The 24,293-nt window shown below is 51.2% G+C and overlaps 3 protein-coding genes across 4 annotated transcripts in view; 2 read left to right on the forward strand and 1 right to left on the reverse strand.

Annotated features, from left to right (window-relative positions):
• The window catches only part of tsen2 (TSEN2 tRNA splicing endonuclease subunit), a 122,338-nt gene that overhangs the window by 34,902 nt on the left and 63,143 nt on the right, over positions 1-24,293 (forward strand). The gene's annotated exons all lie outside the window — the stretch shown is intronic.
• On the reverse strand, positions 410-23,963 carry LOC127607591 (E3 ubiquitin-protein ligase RNF123). Of its 2 annotated transcripts, none has more exons than XM_052076045.1 (40): positions 23,783-23,963; positions 22,418-22,541; positions 21,868-21,952; positions 21,301-21,380; positions 21,124-21,224; positions 20,991-21,045; positions 20,617-20,702; positions 20,461-20,547; positions 20,315-20,382; positions 19,450-19,575; positions 19,261-19,375; positions 19,025-19,129; positions 18,824-18,949; positions 18,672-18,764; positions 18,519-18,587; positions 18,319-18,441; positions 18,133-18,232; positions 17,202-17,263; positions 16,709-16,780; positions 16,453-16,573; positions 15,999-16,100; positions 15,535-15,635; positions 15,189-15,378; positions 14,824-14,969; positions 14,394-14,477; positions 14,209-14,316; positions 13,972-14,149; positions 13,191-13,265; positions 12,705-12,792; positions 12,558-12,645; positions 12,267-12,351; positions 11,267-11,406; positions 11,119-11,175; positions 9,998-10,129; positions 9,831-9,906; positions 9,676-9,760; positions 2,477-2,673; positions 2,294-2,388; positions 1,124-1,209; positions 410-951 (listed from the first exon to the last, which is right to left on the reverse strand). In XM_052076045.1, exons 2-40 carry the CDS (start codon positions 22,506-22,508, stop codon positions 849-851), a joined length of 3,981 nt encoding a protein of 1,326 aa, XP_051932005.1. In that variant the 5' UTR covers positions 22,509-22,541; positions 23,783-23,963; the 3' UTR covers positions 410-848. The 2 variants fall into 2 exon arrangements, with proteins under 2 accessions (XP_051932005.1, XP_051932006.1); XM_052076046.1 differs by having other exon boundaries at positions 21,124-21,221; positions 23,783-23,962.
• Positions 2,681-5,841, forward strand: amigo3 (adhesion molecule with Ig-like domain 3). The gene is made up of 2 exons (XM_052076099.1): positions 2,681-3,250; positions 3,594-5,841. The coding sequence occupies exon 2, from the start codon at positions 3,837-3,839 to the stop codon at positions 5,370-5,372; it is 1,536 nt and encodes a 511-aa protein (XP_051932059.1). The 5' UTR covers positions 2,681-3,250; positions 3,594-3,836; the 3' UTR covers positions 5,373-5,841.

A 24,293-nucleotide genomic window follows, 5' to 3' on the forward strand; every position in this document is an offset into this window, starting at 1 on the left:
TTTAAAATGAAGTTTTCAACTGGGATGACAATTTCAATATACCGGTAGTTTTTTTAAAAAGTGGAAATAGTGTTTCTAGTTGAGGTTTTAAACACAAGAATTCGAGTTTGAAACAAGGGTTAGGGTTTCACTGCAAGGTTTTAAAATAGGTTTGGGATTTCAAATGAGGTTTTCAAACAAGTGTGAAACTAGGGTTAAGTGTCCCAATCCTTCGCTTGTCACTATGGTGCTATTTCGTGGCCGTCCTGCAGGAGGCAGAACGATTACGCGGTATTTGCTGTTCCAGCCAGGAGGTGGCGGCAAAGAAATGACATGACTGCCACTCCTACTTTCGTTTGTTTCAGGAATACCGATGACAAAACACACACACACACACAAATGTGTGTTGCAGTAAACTGGAGCCTTCCTGTTGCTGTTATTTATGGGTTTTATTGATGCCCTTCCATCAACGGACGGGATGCTGGTGTCTGCTTTCATTGGAGAGGACACTTTCATCGAGACACACATATGCAGGCTGTACCGTATTTGATAATCTTATGGATTGGATTTACTCTTCCTGTGTGTGTGAAACAAACACACACATCGAGCCATTCTGGATTATATTTCCTGTTCCTGCGGATGCGTGTCTTTTGATAACGTCAACAAAAGAACAACACATTGTTCTTTGTGATTAATAATTTAATTCCATGGCAGGACACACGCACACGCGTGTAACAATGGCTCCATCAATAAGGGAAATATTCCTCACAATGCATCAGAAATGCTTGAAAGGGACGCACGCTCACACACACACTCCAGATCCCGAGTGGGCGTCAAGGTGTGCACAAGGTGAGAGAAGGAGGCGCTCGCTAGGAAGAGGTGGGGGGCTTGCAGTAGTCGTCCACTGCCGTGATGGTGGCCTTGCAGAAGAAACAATCCTTGTTGTTCATCAGATGCTGATTGATGCAAGCCCTAAGAAAAAAACAACAAAAAAAAAGGCTCACAACTCCCAGCATGGCTTGCGGCGAGTGCCCGATGGCGTCTCGTAGCCTCGGAGGAGCTCCCAGAAGGAGACCCGCTTTGGCTTGAGAAATTGACACGCTCAACTATCATCGACGTGAGTGTGTGCGTGCGCGCGACTAACTTGCAGGACTTGTGCGAGCAGGGCTGAAAGACGGCCGAAATGGAGTGCGCATAGCAGATGGGGCAAAGGTCATCCTCGCTGGCTGGCTGGAAGACATCACAACAGAAAAGGCACACGTGACTTCAGCCATTTGCAGCTTTTCAAGCAAGGAACATTTATGGGATGTGACGGATGGCCGCCGGTTTAACCCTGGAGAACCCAGGAACCCTTTTCTTTTTTGGAAAATGATGAATTATTGGCGGCCCGGTAGCCCAGTGGTTAGCACGTCGGCTTCACAGTGCAGAGGTACCGGGTTCGATTCCAGCTCCGGCCTCCCTGTGTGGAGTTTGCATGTTCTCCCCGGGCCTGCGTGGGTTTTCTCCGGGTGCTCCGGTTTCCTCCCACATTCCAAAAACATGCGTGGCAGGCTGATTGAACACTCTAAATTGTCCCTAGGTGTGAGTGTGACTGCGAATGGTTGTTCGTTTCTGTGTGCCCTGCGATTGGCTGGCAACCGATTCAGGGTGTCCCCCGCCTACTGCCCGGAGACAGCTGGGATAGGCTCCAGCATCCCCCGCGACCCTAGTGAGAATCAAGCGGCTCGGATGATGAATGAATGAATTATACATGAAATGACTGCTATATGTTCACTGAACACCCAAATCTATGTTTTTTTTTTTTTCAAATATTCAATGCTTTAATCCCAATTCAGGATTAGAGCCAAATTTGACCCGTGGGATTTAAGTGTAGCAGAATTTATAGGGGCCAAATTTGACCCCATGGGATCTCCGGGGTTTGAAAGAGACGCAGGCTATGGTTGGATGAGCGCTGGGCGCTTAAGTCCTCTGTTACCTCAAACCATCGTTGGACTTGACGGTAAAACTAAACACGCCACAAAAAGAACTACCGCAGATTGTACTTTTTAAAAACAAGACATGCGTCGTTTGAGAATCACCGCCAGCGCTAATGCTAAAGTCACTGTAAAATCCCATTGACATGCTAAGGGCAAGTTAGCATCAATGTTTCCGATTCAGACAAGCGCGGTCGGAACACAAAGCGGAAAAGTGATACTTGAAGACACAGATTCTTCCAAATCTATGAAAAACAAGTTGTATGAAGTTCAAGAGCATGCTTCGAGCGGGCTACCAGGCCATCGCGATCGACATATTGGGGACACCCCTGGTCTACAACCTGCGTGCTGGTCGCCGCCTTCTGCGATTCCCTGGTGAGGAAGGCCAGCATGCTTTCCACCTTCAGCTTCTCCTCCACGCTGATGTAGTCGCTGTCTGCAAAACAAAAGCAAACCCAACAGGCATGCTAGCAAGAGTACGGCACCACAAGACAGACAACCTGGCGAACGTGCGCGCGACTCACATGCGTTGAGGGAGAAATGTTTGTGCTCCGACGGGCCGGTGGGAAGGTGCGGAGCCACGGAGGGCACCAAGGTGGAGGAGGAAGAGGGGAGCGTGGCCAGTGAGGCCGACTGGTCGCCGGCCTCACTGAGAAGATGCTGGATGGAGTGAAGCTGGAAGCACGGGTCGGACAGTAGCACGCACGCCGCGCGACACGTCCTGACACACACAAACACAACTCAATGAGCACGTCGCTACGCTAATTCCTGTTGGCGGTACGTGATGTCATCACTTGTGTGTGCACGCGTGTGAGTGAGAGAGAATCAAGAGGAAATGGTAGACAAAGGGGAGACAGGACGAAGGGACAGAAACAAAAGAAATAAATAAAAGGAGGAACAGAGCGAGTGAGTGAGCGGGGAGGGGGGCGGAGCCAATGGAGGAGCTCCCAGAGAAAGGCTAGCTCAGCTCAGCTCAGACGAGACGCCCACGGGACGAAAAGCCAAGGAGGCAACGGCAAACATCGACGGCGTTAACGCCCAGCTGCCTGAGTGTGCTCCTCTCCGCCGCCGGCGGGAGGCGCGGCTGAGATCGGAGAGGACCCGAGAAGAGATGCCAACTTCTCAGGAAACAGCACGTCGGAGTTGAGCCGAGTTCGGGTTCGGCGCGCGGTGAAGAGCGGGTGCCGTCCTTCACCAAACCACAAACGGCGAGTGGCGACAGGAAGCGGAGAGGAGGTGAAAAACAAGAAAAGCTGGCAGCCGTTTGGCCGACGCACACTCGATGAACAACAACTGATGTGAGTCCAATCAACACACACTTGACTGTGTGTGTAACAGTGTGAGACTGTGGATGCATGTGTGTGAAGGTGTGTGTGCATGGATTGTTTGTGTGTGAAAGTTGCTGTACATTTGTAGCGCAACTGTTATTTCTCCCATATTTTTTTATAGGAGAATGTCTGCGCGCGCATTTGAATGTGTGCTTTTGTCTGACTGCATATAAATGTGTAATTACATGTGTGAGTGAGAGTTTGTGCCCGGGTGTGCTTTCGTCATGGCTGCCACTGTCGCGTTTGTTGTCAATTTGTATTTGAGACCGAGTGGGTTGTTTTTTTTCCCCCCCTCCCCTCTTGTGGCGCACAGACGACGCGGCGGCACTACGCGATCTGGCGTTCCCGATGGAGGACGTTATGAGCGTCTGGTCCAGCAGCTGATGGATGCTTTGGCCACAAATGTCCAGGCGGCGCTACGTGTTAGCGGTTTGTGAAGCTTTGTGCTTTTGGAGAGTCATCCTCACTTGCGTGAGCAGCCGAGGAGAAAACCCGCATCGGGATGAATGACGTGAAGAGCATTTTCCAGTGAGAGGAGGCAAACAAGTGGAGCATAATGCGGGCCGTCCTTCGGGACGCGGCGGTGGCGGCGGCGGCGATATCCCGGACTTGGCCGGTGGTTCTGCTGGGCCTTCTCCAGCAGACGCGGTCGGTCGGGTCGTCCTTGGCGTCGGGACACAACTCGTCCCGCGAGGGCGGCTGCTTGCGCGCGGCCGACATCCTGAGCTGCGTCGGGCTCGGCTTGGATCGGCCGCCGGCGGACGTGCCCGCTTCCGTGGTCACTTTGGACCTAAGCCACAATCGCCTAGCGGCGCTTCGGGGGGGAAGCTTCGAGGGGCTGCTGCGTCTGCGCACCGTACGCCTGGCGCACAACCGTCTGACGGCCATCCTGCCGGGCGCTTTCCGAAACGCCTCCGGCGCGCTGCTGCGACACCTGGACTTGTCGTCCAATAAGCTGCGGGTCGTAGAGGAGGCCTCTTTCCGGGACCTTCCGGGCCTGGAGGAACTGCTGCTCTTCAACAACCTGCTGGTGACGGTGGAGCGCGACGCCGTGGCGGGATTGGGCGCCCTCCGCAGCCTCTACCTCAGCCACAACCGACTCCTGGAATTTCCCTTCTTGTCCATTCGAGAGCACCCCGGGCTGCTCTTGCTGGACCTGTCCTGGAATCGCCTGCCCCGGCTGCCCCTGGAGAACCTCACCAGCCTGCCGGCTAGACTGCAGCAGGCGCTTTACCTTCACGCCAACCCGCTGGTATGCGAGTGCGCCATGTACCGAATGTTCCGCCTGTGGGAGCTTCGAGGCTACCCGCCGGTGACCCAATTCCGGCGGGACTACACCTGCCTGATGTACGGGGTGAAGGGACTCTCGGCGCGCTTCCTCCCTAACTTCCCCCAACCTTGCAACGCTAGCGCCGTGACGCCGCAGCCGAGCGACGTGGCAGTGAACGCGGGTCGGCCGGCGATGCTCCACTGCAGCACCGCGCTGACGGGGAAGCACGTGGCCTTCTTCTGGGTCTCCCCGCAGCAGGAGTACGTGTCGCCGCCCGGCAACAACGGCTCGCTAAAGATGTTCGTCAACGGGAGCCTGGAGATCGTGGCGGCCCGAGCCGAGGACTCCGGGGTGTACTGGTGCATGGCGCGCGACACGGAGGGCCTGCGCAACGAGACGCAGGAAGTGAACGTGACGGTGGTGACGCGCCACGCCGACCAGGACCACGACTCCTTCAACACCGGGTTCACGACCCTGCTCGGGTGCGTGGTCAGCCTGATCCTGGTCCTCATGTACCTGTACCTGACACCGTGCCGCTCCAGGCCCTGCAACAAGGGGGCCGGCCCCGCTGCCAACGAGAGCGCCCAGTCCTCCATCCTCAGTCCCACCCCGCCCGCCACCACCGAGGGCCCGGGCCGAAAGGTCAGTACCAACAGACACGTGGTCTTTCTGGAGCCAGTCAGAGAGCAGCAGAACGGGCGGGTCAGGGCGGCGGGGGCGGTTCAAGGGCACCTGGGGCCGGGTTTGCTCCTGGAGCCCGAGGCGAGGCAAATGCTCCGGCGGGACGCCAAGTTTCCAGACACGTCCTTCGTGTTGCCCTAGCAAGGGAACTCCGACAACTACACCGGTGCCACTATTTTATCTCAAGGCCACTTCATCTTCCTGCACCCTGCACCCCCCACCCACACCCCCACTACCAACATTACAACTTCCACCACATCCCGACTCCTGACCGACACCTTTGCTTTGCCTTCAAAATAACAGCTCAAGAACCGATCTGTGCACTGTGACGGGATGGACGACAACTGAAATCACCAAAGATGGCCAACAAAATTTTTTTTTGGGGGGGGGGGGGGGGGGGTTGGGAGTGTTTGCTGTGTAAACCTTTAAAAGCCCGCGAGTACCTTTAAGAACGCTTGCTGCAGATGCCTTGATGCCGCGCACGGAGCAAGCGTCCCGATAGCTCGGCTGAAAATAGAAGCTCCGCCTGCCGGCTTGGCTTTCTCATTGTTAAATGCTGTGGCGAGGACGAGCACAACGACATGAATAAATCATCAAGGAGCACTTTTGAGCTTTTGTCTGCAAATGTTTTCACTGCACTCACTTGCACCGTCGTCCTTGCACGACCTCCACTTGCCGTCTCGCCGCGTGCCTAATAAAAGTGCTCCGAACGAACAGCCCTTCTGGTTATTTCGCCAGCTTAGCAAAGCTTAGCTTAGCATAGCTGCGCCGACCGATGCAAATTGAGCGTTCGGCTAATTCGGATGTTTTTGCGTTTCGTAAGAAATGCTGAAGTTTCCCTTTTTTTCAAACAAAGAGATTCAAATTGATAGAAGTGAGCCTGGAAGAGTCAACCCCAGACAAGGTGTCAAATTTTTCCTCATAGAAAGTATACATCTCAAAAACGGAGCGTAATGTAGCAAGCTGACGACGACGCTCCACTCTTTAACCATGCTGCATGCTAGTCACAAAATTGTCGCCTGAGGGAACAAACCAGTCGGCTCGGCAATTTCTAGCCCGTTGAAAAGGAATTATAAAATCGGTCAGAGTTTTGCACAAGGAATATTCTTAACTCATTCACTCCCAAAGACGTTTTTAAACGTCTTTTCAGACTTGGGTCTAGAATTGGCTGGTACTGAATGAGTTTAATTTCTCTCAGCGTAGAATAAGGAGGAGGAACTTCAAGTCGTCCTCACCGATAAGGCGCCAAACTTCGGGCGGTCATGTGACCCCGCCGCCCCATCGCGCCAAGCGGCTGCATTGTGGCATGAAATCCTGTTTTTCCAGGAACATGCGCTATTAATAGACGCTCCCGTCAGCAGACGGCCACGCGTCCTCGCCAACCGGGATGGCCGCTCGCTCGTGTCGGTCTCGACGCTTGCCCATCTTTTACGCCGCGCGTACGCCGCCCGCGATGCCTTGCGGGCACGCGGGTCGGATTTCTACTCCTGGCGCCTTGAGCCGCACCGACCATCCGGCCGCCTGGAGGAAGCGTCCGCGTGACTGACGTTCCCGCTCAACCTTGTCTTCGTTCCCACTTCCTCCGTTCCCCTTGTTTCCATGACAACAGGAGCCGACGGGAAAGGCGGCGGGAGCCTCGTGAGGGCCGAGCGGTCACGCCAATGACGAGGGCTACGGTCTCGTCACTTCAAACACTTGCCGTCGTGGCCGCCGTCACAGACTTCACGGGAGCACGCTGAGGGCCAAGGAGCGTTGCGTGCGACACCTCCCGACACCTTTCCACAAATCATCTGTGACATTCCACACTGATTTTTCTTCCTTTCTCCTTGATGCAACCAAATCCTTTGAAGAGAAATCTTGTAAGTTGAAAGTTCTACAACTCTGCCCATGTCCATATTATGGGGAAGACGTGAACAAGACACCCGATGCCAAGGGCTTACTTCCTATGAACCTTTTTAGGGACATCGCAGTGGACAGCTGATCGTGTTATCGGGTTACAGGGTGCATGAAAGGATTCATCTACAGAATTGACATGACGTCATCATGTCGGGCAGCTCGAGTTACGGCAACTTGTAAAACGTGCACGTGTGCGCGCGCCTGTGGCTGCTGGATGGAAGCGCCGAGTCCAGCTGAGTCCGATTTGAAGGTGGACTGGAACTGACACCTCATGAGCTTGATGACTCATTAAAAAAAATTAAAAATCTTGAATCACAATAGAGCAGCCCGATAGCCCAGTGGTTAGCACGTCGGCTTCACAGTGCAGAGGTACCGGGTTCGATTCCAGCTCCGGCCTCCCTGTGTGGAGTTTGCATGTTCTCCCCGGGCCTGCGTGGGTTTTCTCCGGGTGCTCCGGTTTCCTCCCACATTCCTAAAATATGCATGGCAGGCTGATTGAACACTCTAAATTGTCCCTAGGTGTGAGTGTGAGCGTGGATGGTTGTTTGTCTTTGTGTGCCCTGTGATTGGCTGGCAACCAATTCAGGGTGTCCCCCACCTACTGCCCGAAGACAGCTGGGATAGGCTCCAGCAACCCCGCTACCCTAGTGAGGACCAAGCGGTTGGGAAGATGAATGAATGAATGAATGAATGAATGAATGAATGAATGAATGAATGAATGAATGAATGAATGAATGAATGAATGAATCGCAAATAGAACTGACCATGCTACTTCTTCCTCTGAGAAGAGAGAGAAGCCTTGCGGACCGGCTGGGATCAGGCTACATGATGACAAAGGATCCTGTCCGACTGAGCAAAAATCAATAGCGGGATCAGGCACTGGCAAATTGGAGCCGCAAAAGTTCTCAAGCTCAACGTTGGACTTTCCGTGACTCCAAAATGCTTCTGCTGATTCTCAAAAATATGGAACAAGCACTTCTCCACAATTGCTCAATAATGGCTGCCGTCCACCAGAAAGTCTTTTTGCGCACCGAATCGATAATGTTCCATTTCGGAGCGACAAGCTAAATGTTCACACAAGGTCGCGATGAGGGAGTAGAGAAGGATTGCTGCAGAAGCAATCAAGGGGACGACAAACTCATTTCGGGTGATAGCGGTAGCAGCGACTTAATAATGGAGTAGTGCCGTTTTCTTTTTTTTGTTTTGTTGTTATTGTTCTGTTCAGAGGAGAGACTGAGATCAAGCTACGTCCTACGAAAACGGCAGTGGGAAGAGACTGCGGAGGCTTCAGGCTGAGTGAAGCCCACGTCCGGCAAAGAAAACAAGAGGCTGCTAAGCTAATTAGCGCCCCCACAATCTCATGTTCCTGATGGGAACGGAAGTTGACGGGCGCAGGAATATGCACACACGCTCTCACTGTGCATGCGCCCGTTTGCTGAGGCGCGATGAGAATCACTGATTTTAAAGAGGAGGCGGAAACATCACGTGTGAACTGACCGCAACACAACCCATACACAAAAAGGCGACATCCTTTGGACCGAAACAAGCTTCTTTTTTCCTTTTTGTTGTTGCAAATCAGACTGGAGGAACTTCAGAACGTCCCTTGGCAAAAACTCCTCCAGTTCAGCAAACTCGGGAATTTTTTCCATCCATGACAACAATGCGTCCAGGCCCTGAAGTAGTACGGCAGCCCAGTCAAATCCGGTCCAGTGCAGTCAGAGTCTAACTAGCAAGCTCGATGTTTTTCGATGTTATTATTTGTTAAACATACTTTATGATGGTCGGCTGAACGTGCGTGTGTGGGTTTCCGGACAAACTGTTGGACGAGCTGCTAAGGATGTAAGTGTAGCAGGATCAATACTATGGCTGCATGTGGACAATCTGATGGGATCCAAAAGATTCCTTGATGGACTTCGATCAGGCCAAAGTGAAACGCACACATCAGTAATGGACGCTCAGCGTGTGCATGGGGGAGACCAGCCCAGCATGCGCGGGCACACACACACACACACACACACACACACGCACATTAATGACTATAAAGCTCCAGAGTGTTGTCCACGTTCGAGACTACTTAAAAAAACATTGGCCCTCTTTCTCCGTGTTGTGCACTTTCTCCCCCCCCCCATCGCACTCACGCAGCATCCATTAAAACACTCGCTGTGGTTCCCCATCATGCACCACTCTGCAACTGCCACTTGCTCAACCAAACCTCAACCTTTTACTCAGGGCGGGCTTAAACCCCCTCACATAGACGCGCACACGCGCGCTAATGAAATTAGCATCGTCATGCTTGTGCACATTGTAGTCCACAACATCTAATCAGCTACAGACAGGAAGTTAGACAACAAAGGGATGTCCAAAGGGATGGGGGGGGGGGAGAATTCTACTGTCAAATGGCTTCTTTCAATAAAAAGCCCACATACGTACATACACACGCAGAGTTCTATGATTCGAAATCAACACGTTTCATGCTCCTTAAAACGACACTCAAGACGGAACATGTGTAAAACAAAGTGTTGTCGTCAACGCGTGACGTCTGACTCACCCATGCCGGTCGCCATCCACAAGAAGTCGAACGAGGATTCCGGTGACGGCCACCAGGATGGGGTAGTGGTCCACGCTCTCAAGACCTCAAAGATCACAACAACATGAGTCACGAAAGCAACACGCGCGGCACAGCAGCGGCGTACACGCGCATACCTGGCAATCGCAAGTTCACCACGCGGTCAAAGAGGTTCTTCTCGGCCGTTACCCGATTTAACACCTGATTCAGCAACTGTGGCACACCCGCAACGGCATGTCAACAACTCGGCCAAAATCCCATCGCAAGGGTCGGCGGCGGCGGCGGCGGTGATGAGCGAGCCCACCTGAGCCAGGCGGCGCAGCAGCAGCTCAGCGGACGGACGCGACCAGTCCAGGAAGATCTCCGGGACCAGCGTGACCGTCATCTCCAGAACCCTCAGCAGGCTGACGGACAGGTCGAAGCAGGTGGCGCACACCTGCAACGCCACGACACGCCGCTGAGCCCGACATCACTCAGTCGCCACTCATATCTATATATATATTGCGCGTCGTCCCGCACGCGGTCTGTCCTTCCGTCTGTCCCTTTTCAAAACGTACCTACTTCACCGCGCCGCTGCGCGCCGCTCAGGCAGTGGCTCACTACGATCGCGCGGGCATCTTAGCGAAAAAATGTTGTCTACCCACAAGCATTGCAATAAAATTTAGTTATTAGTTATTTAGTTATTAGTTATTTAGTAGAGCTAAACATCTCTTTATTTTCGCGATAAGCAATAAGATAAGATAAGATATCCTTTATTTGTCCCACAATGGGGAAATTTACAGCAATGAAGATGAACAAAAAGTTGAACCAAGCAACAACACTTTTGTGGGCCGCAGGCCCACCTTACCAGCCTTCCGCAGGAACTAGCTGATGAGCCGCCCGGAGGGCGGCGAAACAGTTAGTATATGTAGTATAGGACATCCAAGTGATTAAGTGATTGATTATGATGATACAGTGATAAAAACATATTAATTTGTGTTATTAATTTACTGTTTTCACCCTCTTTGTTCTCGGGTGATGGATTTTTACACCATCGGCTTGGTATGCAGCAATAGATACTCAAGTTGAGAAAAATGCTGATTACGTCAAGATTGCATCAGGCGGCGTGATGTTATGGCGAGAGACGTTATTTGGCGTCACGGGTGGCGGCATGACTAATTGTGTTTTGTGGCGCGCAGACTAAGATCATGTGGTCTAACCAGAGGTGGAGAATGAAAGTCCAGAAAGTCAGTGTTGGGCTTCAGCCACTGTGCTTGTACTCAACCGGCAGAGAAACGAGCTCCGGAGATCGAGCTCGTTTAACTCATCGCCTCATTTACCTCTCGGCTCGTTTACCATCAATTTGTATTGACTTGTAACTTGTGGCAAAAGTACTTTTTGGGTTTTGACAACGTCAAGCAGCATAATTTTACGGCGTGCACTGACCTTCAGCTGACGCGTGTCCACAAAGTTCCTCTCTGGACGTTCAGCTGCCTGCTGAATCTGCAACAAGGACAAGACGCGGAAAGAGCGGCCAGGTCGAAGTCAGCCGTGTCTTTGCGTGACCGAGGTCGGGCGGGCAAGCGGGCGTTACCTCCTGAATCATGCCGATGAACTCGGAGAAGGCCCAGTTGAGCTGATTGAGGACGCTGTTGAGGAAAGAGGCGGCCATGTCTTTGTCGGCGCTCAGCAGCCGGGCCATGTGTCTCTGGAGCAGCAGCGATGGACACGGCTCTGGAGAACAGTAACGGCACACGGGTCACGTGATGGTAAATTGGGAGGAAACCGACACGGTTGCTGGCGAGACCAACTACCGGGGAAACGTGCCAACTGATTTGAATGGCCGCTACATCCAACCAACCGATGGTGACGGGAGAGGAAGACGTGGAAGCGGGACGCAGGGGGGAAACGAACATATTCACCCAAGAACAAAACAAAGCAAAAAACTAACAAAAAAATCTAACAGGAGGGATGGAATTTGGAAACTAAACGAAAAAAGGGAGCAAACAAATAAAAGGATGATTTAAATTCTATAATTTAGAGAAGAAAAAAAACAGGTAAAAGGAAGGCTGGAAAAATAATAAATAAAATCTAATAATAAAATGAAAATCTAATATTTTCCTGGAAAACAAAATTAAAAATGGGATCAAATGAATTAAATAACTTTTTGTGGCTACGACATTAATTGTAAATGAATAAGAAAATAAATACAATGACATACAAAGATATTAAAGAAAACTTACTCTGGAAACTCGCAACGGTCAAATCCCCTTCATCGACATGCAAAAAAAAAAAACAACCCAAAAAACAAAAACCAACGACAAAGACGACAAAGTGTGAGCATGCGGGACAGAAAGTGTGTCACAATGTGTCACAAAAAAATCAAAGATGGCCACTACAATGCACGCACTTGCTGCCAATCAAATTCACACCCGCCCACTCGCATGCTGTCAATCAAACTGGGAAACGCCCGCGCATGTGCGCGCATGCCATCTGTTGCCTCGTCATCCTACTTCACGTGGTGGCTGACTGACGAGGCAATGGACGCATCGGCGGTGTGACGCGCCAACCCATCGATGAAACGGGTAACCTACTCTGGAGGCTGGGCAGGTTGGCGTCCTCGGGTTTGGTCTTGAGGAGGTGCGGCAGGCGCGTGTACCTGTAGCCGAAACCGCAGCCCTGCAACACACCAAACGTCACTTCGGAGGTCACTTAAGTGCAAATATGATCCTGTCGTGACCAACAGAACACTTCCAAGGTCTTCCACAAGGTGGCAGAAGCGACAATCAAGCCCGAATGAGCCATAATATGGGCAAAGTGAATTTGGAGCTGGATGCCGGGGCAAATTCAACTGCTACGTGCGGCGAAGGGAGCGCGCGCCTCACCCGCCACAGCCGGACCAGGATCCAGTTGGTCTGCGCCCAGGGTCTCTGCTCGTAGGGGGCCAACAGGTTCCTCATCATGGCCACACGTCTGAAAGCACAAGTGCACGCTAGCAAGATGGCCACCGGCAGCGTGCACGCGCGACTCACTGGTCCTCGGCGATCCTCTCCACTGCCCTGAGGGACTGCGGGTAGCAGACGTAGCTGGCCAGCGCCTGCATCAATGCGTCTTTGATGTCTACGAGACAAAAGCGCAGCGCGCCAGTGACATCATTTGTTGGGGTGAGGGGGAGGTTGTTTCATCAATTCATTTTATTCATAGGTGCCTTTCGGGGCGCCGTACAACGTAATTTAAAGAAGCAGTACAATAAAAATAGAACATGAATCATGAAAATGATAAATCAAAAAAACGAGATTCAAACAAAAAGTGCTTGACTGACTAGCGAGCGACCGGTCCATTATTTGTCTTTGTGCCCTAACGTGGAGTGGCAAACATTCTCGGGAGTTATCCCATCTTTGGATCAAAGTTAGTTGAGATGGGCTTTCCCACAAATCATCGGAGAACAAACATTATGGTGTGTGTGTGTGTGTGTGTGTGTGTGTGTGTGTGTGTGTGTGTGTGTGTGTTTGAGAGACCTGTTCCAACGATGCGTGGATCCGCAAAGTGTTTGGCGAGAATGGCTGCCAGCTGAGTCAACGTTTCTTCATAGCCTGCGGGGACGACAAAGTCAGATTGGCGGGTTGGGTCGATCCTCACCTGAGAGGGAGCGTGCGTGGTGCGTTGGGGCACCACTGACACATATGTGATGGACGCACAATGCCGTAGCGAGAAGGGAAGCCACTGGCAGCCATCTTGCATTGCCGCACGTACAGCGCGCCTAACTTGGATTCACGATTACTCTGTGGCGTTTTCACATTCGTTTCTGTCTCTGCAGCACAAATGCCAGAGGGTGCGACATACGGTTGTACCAAGAAGTCTGGGAGAAGCGCTACGTGTGCATATTTCGTCGGTAAGTATGCAATTACAAATGTTATCTCCCGAGTTACAGCTCGGAATGCTACTCGAAGATTGGTCTGCATCGCATCAACAACGAAATGAAAGCGAAGCCCATCGAGAAAAAAAGTTGCTGCAAAATGTAAACCAACCTCTGCAAGTCACGATTCACCATACTGAGATCATCTACTCTGAAACGTTGATGCAGAAAGTGAAGTTGGTTCTTCGCAAGGCTCTCATGACTCCACACAGGGATGCCTGCGTAAAACACGAACTGATAACAGCGTTTTCAGTCAAATCCCAATGCAAGGTGTCGGTAACAATGGCAACGCAAGATGGCTGCCCTCTGGCTTCAGCCGGCAAAGCCTATTGAAGTGGGAGTACATCATATAGTCCGTACGTCCGAGGGTGGCGCGCACTCACCTGGCAGCTGGTCCATGCTGCTGGCGGGACTGAAGTAGTTCTTGAGCGCGTTGTAGGCGTACATGGCCACGTTGAGGTAGAACTCGGGCATAAAGGCGAACAGCGAGCCCGTGCGATCGGCGCGCTCGATGGTGCCGATGCACACGCGCACCAGCCAATACACGTCCAACATCTTCTCCTGTGCGAACAACGGCGGTGAGGCATTCCTCGTGCGCACGCGCACACGTGCGGACCCACCTTGGAGTAGATGGTGGCGTTGATCCAGGCCAACCTCCTGCTGAGATGATTCAACTTCTCGGCAAAGACCTTCTGACTCTTGTGAAGTTCCTCCAAGATGTCCGATCTCTACGGCGGCAAAATGGATTAGAAGGCCGCCAAGGACAAACGCGCTGCAACACCAGCGGAAGTGGCGTCCCACTTACTCTCGGCGGGCATCGGGCGATCTTCTCATCAGTGTCTTTGAGGGCCGCTGCGTACTCGTGGACGTCATCGGCCACCACCACCATCTATGCAAAGAACACAAGTGACCGTCAATCGGGTACGAAGCGTCCTCATAAACAACAGACCGGTCGCCTGTTGATCACGCGCCACATCTCCACAAATAATAGACTGGTCGCCTGTCGTCATCGACATTTTTGACCGATTTTCTGATGAGTATCATGAACCAGACCCCATGTTAATTTGTGTCAATTTTCTGCACTCTCTATTTGAAATCGTGACCTATTTTAAAAAGATGGAAAATGAAAAAAAATGATTTTACTCGATTCGTAGAGGGAAAAAAAAATCGACACACAAATCAATTTATTGACAAAATGATGATGCTGATGATGAAGCTGCCGAGAGTGGCCACACCTTTCCCAGCTGCTGATGTACGCTGAGGTTGTACATCATGACGATCCCGTCGGTGATTTCCAGAAGCGATTTGTCGGCCACGGGCTGATGCGATTGGTCGACGGGTCGCCCAAGCAACAGGCCGTCGTTGCCGTGGCTACCTTCGACTTGAGAGGGAAAAAAGAAAACAACACAACAGACACAAAGATCACAGCGTTGACAAGGAAGGATGACGACGCGATGGCGTCTTTTCGCACGTTTTCCCGTGGCCAAAGCTAAGCCACCTACTGGCCGCTAGCGGTGCATTTTGATGACATTTTTTTCTGTAATGGGAGAAGAAGATAGGAAGGGACGAGGGGAAGTAGTCCTAGTCTTTGATGACTTACTGTCCTCCTCGGTGCGCTGCTCCATGGCGAGGGCGCGTACTTTGACCTTCTCGGGCTGGCCGAGGGGTCGCCTTGGGGTCATGAGGCTGACAGCGGCGGTGCTGAGGAAGCGGTTGGCGCGGCCCAGGGTGGGCGAGCTCAACCAGCCAGGCCGAGCCGGGGCGCCGCCCGCCGACGCCCCCGCCGGCCTCTGAGGGCGACATAAAAAAAAAAAACAACAACAACAGTTGGCTCAAATAAATCCCCACATGAATAAAGCTGTCGTTTTTTTCACTTGTTTATCAAAGCTATATTATAATAGGAAGAAGTGACAGAGCTGAATTGAATCAAGCCAAGATGAACGAACCTGCGCCGCGCCGCTCTCGTCGTCCTCATCCAGGTCGTCCATGGACGCCGCTTGGATCTCGGCGGGGTCGATGATGATGTTGGCCTTACTCGCCAGGTCGTCTGCGGGAGCGCAAGGTCGCCATCGACTTCAAACGTTAGCGGCAGTCACGCATCATGCTGTCAATCGGCTCAATAAATCGACGCTCGTGAGGGAACGGGACAAAAATCAACGAGGGACCATTGATCCATCAATTATCAAGCAATAAACGGTCTTGTAAATAGGCGGAACGTAGTTTTAAGAAAGGCTAAATGGCTGCAGAAAATTGGTGAACGGACCGACGCCGGAGAATAGCTTCATAAAAATGAACCAAGGTACCGTGACTTACTGCGCGAGTTTCATTCATTTCATGACCAAGCGTCTTCCATGTTGCAGTTGTTTTATTTGTTTGATGTGACTTTTTGCTGCTGATTGAGCAGACTGACCTTTGAGCGTTTTCTTGAGGTGTGACAGCAGCCCGCCCAGCCGCTGTAGGTCAAAGTAGTCCACCTTCCCGTTGTAGAAGAGCTGCGGCGGCACAAACGCCGCTGCAGACAAGTCGACCGGGAGGCGCAGGGGCGGGGCGGAGGCGGCACGCACCGCAGAGGACGAGACGAAAAAGAAATGAGAGGAATGTCAGAGCACGAAATGAGGACTGAAACAGATTAACACTTCGAGCACTCTTGTATCTGTGAATCTGAATTCGATTGGCTTTAAGGGGCGGGGCCCGGCCTGCTGAGGGGATGTGGGTGGCAGCGAATGAAAAGAATGCATAGTTAATTTACCGCCTGACATAAACAAAATGTGGACGGAGAAGCAATCTTTGGTCACTCGGCAAGACTGTAGCCATTTCAAGATGGCGGACACGAGTGGACGCACGGCGGCGGCAGGCTTTCGTACCGTCACTGCTGACGCTGCCCGGACTCTTCTTACAGCTTTCATCCCAGCAGGCGCGCACGGCCGTGATCAGGCGGTGCAGGAAGCACAGCATGTACTCGGGGGGGCACAGGGCAGTGGGATGCTACAGTACATGCGTGCACACACACACACACAAAACAAAAGTCAGCCATTTTGGAATGAGGCTGTAAGTAAAGTGAAAGGCTGTGACTCATTGCTGTCTGTTGTGGTGTTAAAAGTTGGAAGTGCTCGCTCTCACCCCTCGGTTGCTGGCGTTCTCTTGCAGGAATTTGCGGAACTTGTTGAGGAAAATGTAGCGGGACGCTTCGCCCTAAGCAAAGTCAAAACAGGACCAAAAACTCAGCAAATAATGCAAGCAAGTTCCGGGAAATCCAAATGATCAACATCTCCACTTTGCTATTCATTGATGTTATCCATTCGTGACTGATTAATTTGCTTGTTATATTTTTACAATTTTTCCAAGCTCACGAGTGACTTGATAATTTTTTTCAAAGCATCTACGGATCGTACACACTGACCAAGAAAATCACTTGACAGGCAATCGGATTTTCTTAATCCAAAAATCGAAACATAATATTCAAATGTGAGCAAACGGTGATCGCGACATTTTGAGTTAAATTCTTGCAAATTGCCACTCAGTGATCTGAAAGCCTACATGTGCTGCAATCTGAACATTTTGTATGATGTCAAGACAATTCTTGTTACAAACAATAAAAATCCAATCTACGTACTGTGCTCTTGTCTTTGTTGTTGAGCAGCAGCCGGAGGATCTGCACCTGCAACTCCTCCACCACTAGAGGGAGACAAAGGCAGTTTTTAAGCGATCACACGAGTTAGTTTGCAGGTGTCGTTCAGGCAGATCCGTTTGTTGACTTTCCTACACGACAATGACAGACTAGCCAAGTTGACCACTCGCTGTTCACTTCATGGTTTCGGTTCGAGGAGGAGGCAGGGCCACTTTGCACAAACAGGTGAACGAGTGCGCTCATCCACATGAGTCAGTCAACTTAATTGATTTCTGTTGTCTCCTACATCGCAGAGACTAATTGAGTTTGCGAAGGGCGAGACCTGCTGGAGACTTACAGAGAGAGGAACGTGCGCTGATGATTTTCCCATCACAGACGTACAGTCAAGGGAGGGGAAGGCAGTGCTGACGTAACCTCTATTGAGGATAAATTATTGATCTTTTTTTTTTAAATTAACCTTTGTGTATCTTCCAAATGGCCCATGTACCGGTACTGGGTTGTTGACTGTTGACTGGTTTGGGACCACTTCAATGTGGTCATGCGACTGAGATCGTGCTCATGATCAAGACACTCTTCACTTAGATGTATGAAAAACAAAAGCTTTTACAGATTGACAAGCCGCGGCCACGCGGACGTCCGGGGCGATTGGCTCCCGCGAGACGTCGCCCTCGTGAGAATCCAGAGCAGTATTTTGTCACAATATTCTAACAGAGTCTCGCATACATAACTGACCAAATGAGTATTTGACCTGGTTGAAGTTGCGACACACCCAGGAAGGAACGGCGTCCGTTGAGTTTGGCACAAAGTATTTTGCAGCATTGTGCGGTTTTGGGCACATTTCACGGACGAAGCTTTTGCACACTCCACCAACGCACTTCCATGTTTCGGGGAATTATCGCCACGGGCGTATCCCCACCTTCGATTCTTTTTTTCAGCCGCTGACATCCTCGCTCGTAAGCTCGCCGCCGCAGACGCTCATCTGAACTCTCGTCTTTGGGCTCACGCTCATCTTTTCCCTGACGGGGAAGAGGACGATCGCGCTCAGGCGTGCGTACCATGAGTGGGGGGTGGTGGGCGGGTGACATGGCGGAGACGCACCCACCTCCTTGTCAAAATGCGTGGGCCACCAGGTGGTGGGGATCAGCTCCTCGAGCCCCGCCTCCTTCACCCGCAGCGGAGTCTTGATGTAGAAGAACACCACCGAGCGCAACACGTCAAACGTGCACTCAGGTTAAAGAACACGCACCGACTCACGTGTGCCTGAGACAGGCGCCACCATGTGGACACGCAAGGATATAAGACGTTGTTGAGCAAGTACTTCCTGGACTTCTCGTGACGCAGGACGGCCGTGGTCAGACGAAGGTAGTGGATCTGCAAAGACATGGGCAAAGTTCAACAACGCGCGGGTGCACACGAACACGCGCGAAGCGGACGTACGAGACACACGCGGGGTACCTGGAAGCCGAGGTCGGGGATGATCGGGGAGAAGCGGTAGGCCCTCAGCAGCGACATCATCAACTGCTTCAGACACTCGTTCACCTCGTAGTCCTGCGGGTGAGCGATGAGGTCACGTTGTGCCCGCGTGCGTTGAGCGCGCCGGCGTTTACCTCCATGAGGAGCCAGAAGAGGTCGAGCAGCTGCTGAATGAGCGGATGCTCGTCCACGGAACCGCCGCCCTCCAGGATCCCCAGCAGGAAGTTCATCAGCACGTCCTCCACCAGGTACACTTTGCACTACGCACGCGATGCGTTCACTGACACGTGCGGACAAAACGAGTGAAAAGAGAAAGCAAAGACGCGCTCGCTCACCATCAGAGGAGCAAAGTGGTTGAAGACGTGCGCCAGCGTGATCAGTACGGTCGCCTCGCCGTCGAGTCTCCACACCGAACAATCCGTCTCCACCAGCCGCTCCTCCTGCGCGACACACGAGGAAAAATAGAATCACGGGAACACACACACAGACGCAGACTTATGAGTTGCTCTCTGGCGTCCAAGCCCGTTGCTGTGTTGTTGTTTTTTTTTTGCATGTGCGCGGGGTGAACGACCTGCACGTCGATGCGCGTGGACAGGACGTTCTTGACGAAGCCCAGCAGCTTGTGAGCCTTGAGTAAGTCGGCGGCAGGCGGATCCTGCAGGGGCAGGTAGCCCTCGCACGGGTACGTGAGCGTGTCAAGGACGAAGGCAGTGGCACGGCCAGACAAAGGAGACAAAAGGCGGCGGCGGCGGAAGGATATCGGAGTGGCCGGCTTCCGAAATTGAAGGCCACCGACTCCTTGAAGGACAGGCTGATGGCGGGGAAGTAAGCCACACCGGTTCCAGTCTTGATGTCGGCAAACGCCGTACCGAGCGATTGGCCGTTCCTGGGCACACAGCGGTCGTTATGATGCAACTTTGACCGCAAAATCCTCAAAAGTGTTTGGAAAAGCACATTTGGTTCTTCAGGATCACAAAAATTTGTTTTGCTGCGTGTTTGTCTGAAATTTTAATTGCCAAAAAAAAAAAAAGCCAACAACTTTTACATCCCTGTTGTGTGGTATTGCGCAATTGTTGTTGGGTTTATTTTATCACTAAATAATAGCAAATAATAACTAGTTAATAAACAGTAATCCGTTTTGGAATGCCTTTTCATGCAATTTTTTAAAAAATCGGATTATTGACTGGAATCTTTCATTCATTCATTCATCTTCCGAGCCGCTTGATCCTCACTAGGGTCGCGGGGGGTGCTGGAGCCTATCCCAACTGTCTTCGGGCAGTAGGCGGGGGACACCCTGAATCGGTTGCCAGCCAATCGCAGGGCACACAGAAACGAACAACCATTCGCACTCACACTCACACCTAGGGACAATTTAGAGTGTTCAATCAGCCTGCCACGCATGTTTTTGGAATGTGGGAGGAAACCGGAGCACCCGGAGAAAACCCACGCAGGCCTGGGGAGAACATGCAAACTCCACACAGGGAGGCTGGAGCCGGAATCGAACCCGGTACCTCTGCACTGTGAAGCTGACGTGCTAACCACTGGACTACCGGGCCGCCTGACTGGAATCTACATTTCTTAAAACAAGTGGGTAACGACAGACATGAACATCACGTGCGACTTACAGGCAGAAGGCGATGGTGGCATCGTCCAGGTCGATCAGACAGCTGACGATGTCGCCCGCTGCCCACGACTGCCGGCGCACGAACGGAAACGCAGCGTCAACGCCGTCGCGTCATCGTCGCCGTCGGGTCGGCCGCCGTTCGCTCACCTTGCCGTAATTGGTGGTGACCACGTTCCACTTGCGCACTCGGTTCCCATCGTAGGCGTACGAGTCGGGCGTGTCGCCGACACCCTCCTGGCGGGAGGTGACGGTCGTTAGTGAGCGCCCGTCACAGATCGGCGGGGGGCGCCGGCGAGCGCTCACCTCTTGGTTGAAGCGGCAGTTGAGCGTGCACCAGCCGATCTGCATCAGACCCTGCGACGAAATCAGCACCTCGTACGCCCACTTGCCTGGATGCCAAGGTCAAAGGTCAAAAGCAAGCCGTGCCATAAAAATGTGGCTTACCAAAAAGTGCTTTTTTTGATCACAGAGTCACAAAAACGCAACTTTTGATCTTTCTAGCACAAACAAGTCTGGCTAAAAACAATTTGGGGTGACCAAAAAATAAATACATAAAATATTCTTCAAATTAAGTGTTGGTGACAAATTTCTGCATTTCCAAATCTTTAGTTATTGCTGGGCAAAGGCAAGCCAAGTTTTCTGCACTCGAGCAGGCGCTGCACCCGGCCCGTGCTCACCTTTGTAAACGCAGGTGGTGGCCCGGATGGAGCTGAAGTTGCTGTGGCCAATCACCTGAAGGGGGCACGGCAAGCAAAAAGGCCTGGTCAAGGCGGCCGACTATGGAACTTGTGAAAAGGAAAGGCGCCCTACCCCCAGCAGGTCGTCGTCCACAAAGAGGAGCCCCTCGAAGCCGCCGGTGTGGTCCAGGACCACCGGCTGAGGACCCAGACGACCTTCGACCTCACGGTCTGCTGGGATAAGGCGGCAAACTTAGTTTTTTTTTTTTTTGGGGGGGGGGCTGCCAAAGAGCGTGATGCGCAGACATACCCGCGCTGTCGTCAGCCGTTTCGCCTTCACACAACAACGTTTCCAGGTGAGCGTCCAGATCCTGGAAGGCCAAAGGCTTCCTGAACAGCAGGGGGAGCCGTCGAGTAGGCCGGTCAGTGCGGTCGATCCACCAAGGGGAAGCAGACCAACAATCATCGTGAGCAACTTTATTGGCATATTACATTTTGAAAGGCCTGCAAAGCCTTTAAGCGCACTTGTGCATGCCAACATGCCAAGCAGGGCTCCCTCTTCCACACACACAAGCGCTGCATATGTGAATGTGTGTGTGTGAGTGTGTGTATGTCTATGAATAGAAGTGCCTGTAACACAAAGCGCAGCAGCTGAGCGTCTTCCACTCTAGTATCCCCCTGCCTCATTCAAAAGCTGGAAAAACCCTCAAGCAGAAGCTAACCCCGACTTCTAGTAAAAAACTGTACTGTTGCCAGTACACAGTCACATTTTTTATATAAAAACAAGTCGAAATAAGACTTTTTATAAATAAAAGAAGCAGAAAGCTGCCCAGTCACCAGGGTGACAGACAGACAGACAAACAGGCAGGCGGACAACCTGAGGGAGGGTGGAACGGTGGCCTGATTGGCAGAAGGGAAGATGTGGCGCAAGTAGTCGCTCAGCAGCCTCTCGTTGACGATACCTGACAAGAGAGTAAAAAAAAAAAGTGTTGTTCTCTTTTTTTTTTTGCTGTATGAACGAAACGGAGATATGAATAATGAAGAGTAGACTTCTACTACTGTAAGAGGAATATTAGTCATTGTTTTATTGCAAAGAAAAGTTTGGACTTCAGTTCTTTGACATTCGAAGAGCAACATGAAAAAAAATACAGTGAAGGTTATTGCAAATGTATTACAAGAAACAAATGAAGAAATCATATCAATTTTGGAACAGGATGTGGAGAAAAAAAGGAAAGCAATGTGAGCACTTTGCAAATGCACCATCCATGTTGTTTGTTCCTGTTGCACTTGTCATTCACAACGCACTGTTGGCACAGATAGTTGCATTAAGAGCAGTACAGATATACCATCGATGACAGGAATCTGTGAAAATTGATGGTTTGTTTTACAAAAATACGAGGACATGGCATGAAGGTGGAAAGCGTTACCGGTGGACTTGGGCTTGTCCATGTCCGAGGCCAATCTGTAGTTGCGGCGGCTCAACGTTGTGCCGCCGCCGCTACTGCCTTTGGAGCTCATGCTGCCTGCTGGGGTGTAGGCCACACGCAACCGCTGCAGACACACACGCAACAAGAACAACAAAATAAAAGTAAAGATACAATTGGCATCCTGTGCTTTGCCTTCAAGCCCATCATGATGGCTGTGAACCACACACTCCATTAGCACCCCCTCCAAGCTTATTTACCAAAGAGTCTGATCCAGCACAGCCAATCAAATGTGAGCATGGGGCCGAAGAAGAATCAACACGTAAACAAAAATTGACCTTAAATGGTGCACAGACATTGGAGCAGAGACCTGCTTCAGGACAAGTTGGGGCTCTCCGTGTCTTGTTCAAGGACAAAGAGTTTTTTTTTCATGCAAATCGAAACAAGAAATGTTTTCTTTTTAGGGGGATTATTTTATTGTTTATTTTATTCAAACCAACTGTGACTTTTAGTGCAATTAGACATTTACCTGCTTTCACAGACGACGATACGCCCCGCAATGAAAGACGCCTCAATTAACCCATCATATCAGATACAACTGGTGCAGAATTTAGCTGCTGAAGTCATGACGAGTAACCAACCCTTACACACACACACACATAACCCCACTCTTGGAACAGTTCAACTGGTGAGCGGTTAAATTTAGAAAACATTTCAAAACCCTCACAGACTCATTTGGACCGATGGACAAGAGAAACCGCGCATGTCGGCTTTGACTTCTTAACCATTGTCAATGCACTTCAGGGCACTGAGCATCGGCTCATGTTCGCGTGTTCCCAATGTTGACTTTGTGACCCCCGAATTAGATGTTTGGGTACCAGAGAAGTCATGTACTTTATGCGGTGCGATCCTTCCACGACAAGGAACGCGACGGCGGCCGCCACCTTGCGCTCGGGGTCTGCGCTCAACTTTTTCACTCAAAGACATATCAAAACAAACACAAAAAAACGGTCAAGTGATGGGTCGCATCAGAAAAGACGCCGCCAAAGTCCAGGCACTCGTACCTCGAGGCAGATTTTTTTGGATATTTTTGAATAACACGGCAGGTAAAGTGACGACGTCAACTGTCTTGATAGTTTTAGCCTCCGTTTCGCCATTAGGCGAGCAGAGTTTTCCAAAACATGTCTTCGCGCACAAGAGAACACCGAAGGCCATAAAAATTATGGCAAATGAGCACAAATGACAATGCCTCGGTCAGCAGCAAGCGCCGAAATGCTAGCCGATCGCTGGCCGGGCTAGCTTGCATGCTAGTTTTCAAGGTAACGTGACGAAACAAGAAAATGATAAAAACAAAAATCTAACGTTGACCTGTTTTGTCCCGCTTCAGCGCTCACTCCACTTGTCCTCTTTGGGGAGGTTGTTTTGACGCCTGTTTGAGTCTCGACTGAAGAATGCGTGCTTGTTTAGGTTCTTGTTTAGGCTCATTTGGACCACAACACAACAGTCTGGCTTGGCCACGCCTACCGCGCTACGGCGTCGCAGCTCAACCAAAAACTATCCAAACGCGAAGTCATCATATAAATTTGTCAGCGTTTTTTTTTTGCAAAGACTGTTGCTGTTCTGAGTTCAGAACAGAAGAGAATTGCTGCCAGACTAGAAAAAAATATTTTTAGTAATAATAAGTATCACATTCTCGCGGTATGACTTTCGCCTTAAAAGTACGTTTCACAATGTGACAAACTCCACGTTACAAAGTGACGAGTGTCACGTTTCAACGTCTTAGACAGAAATGCTGAAATGGGATCGGTTTCACTTCCGCATTCGGCAAAACAACAATAAGGAGTTCATATCACTGGTAAAGTCATTTTTATGTCTTGTA

The sequence above is a fragment of the Hippocampus zosterae genome, chromosome 9 (assembly GCF_025434085.1).
Source record: "Hippocampus zosterae strain Florida chromosome 9, ASM2543408v3, whole genome shotgun sequence".
NCBI lineage: Eukaryota > Metazoa > Chordata > Actinopteri > Syngnathiformes > Syngnathidae > Hippocampus > Hippocampus zosterae.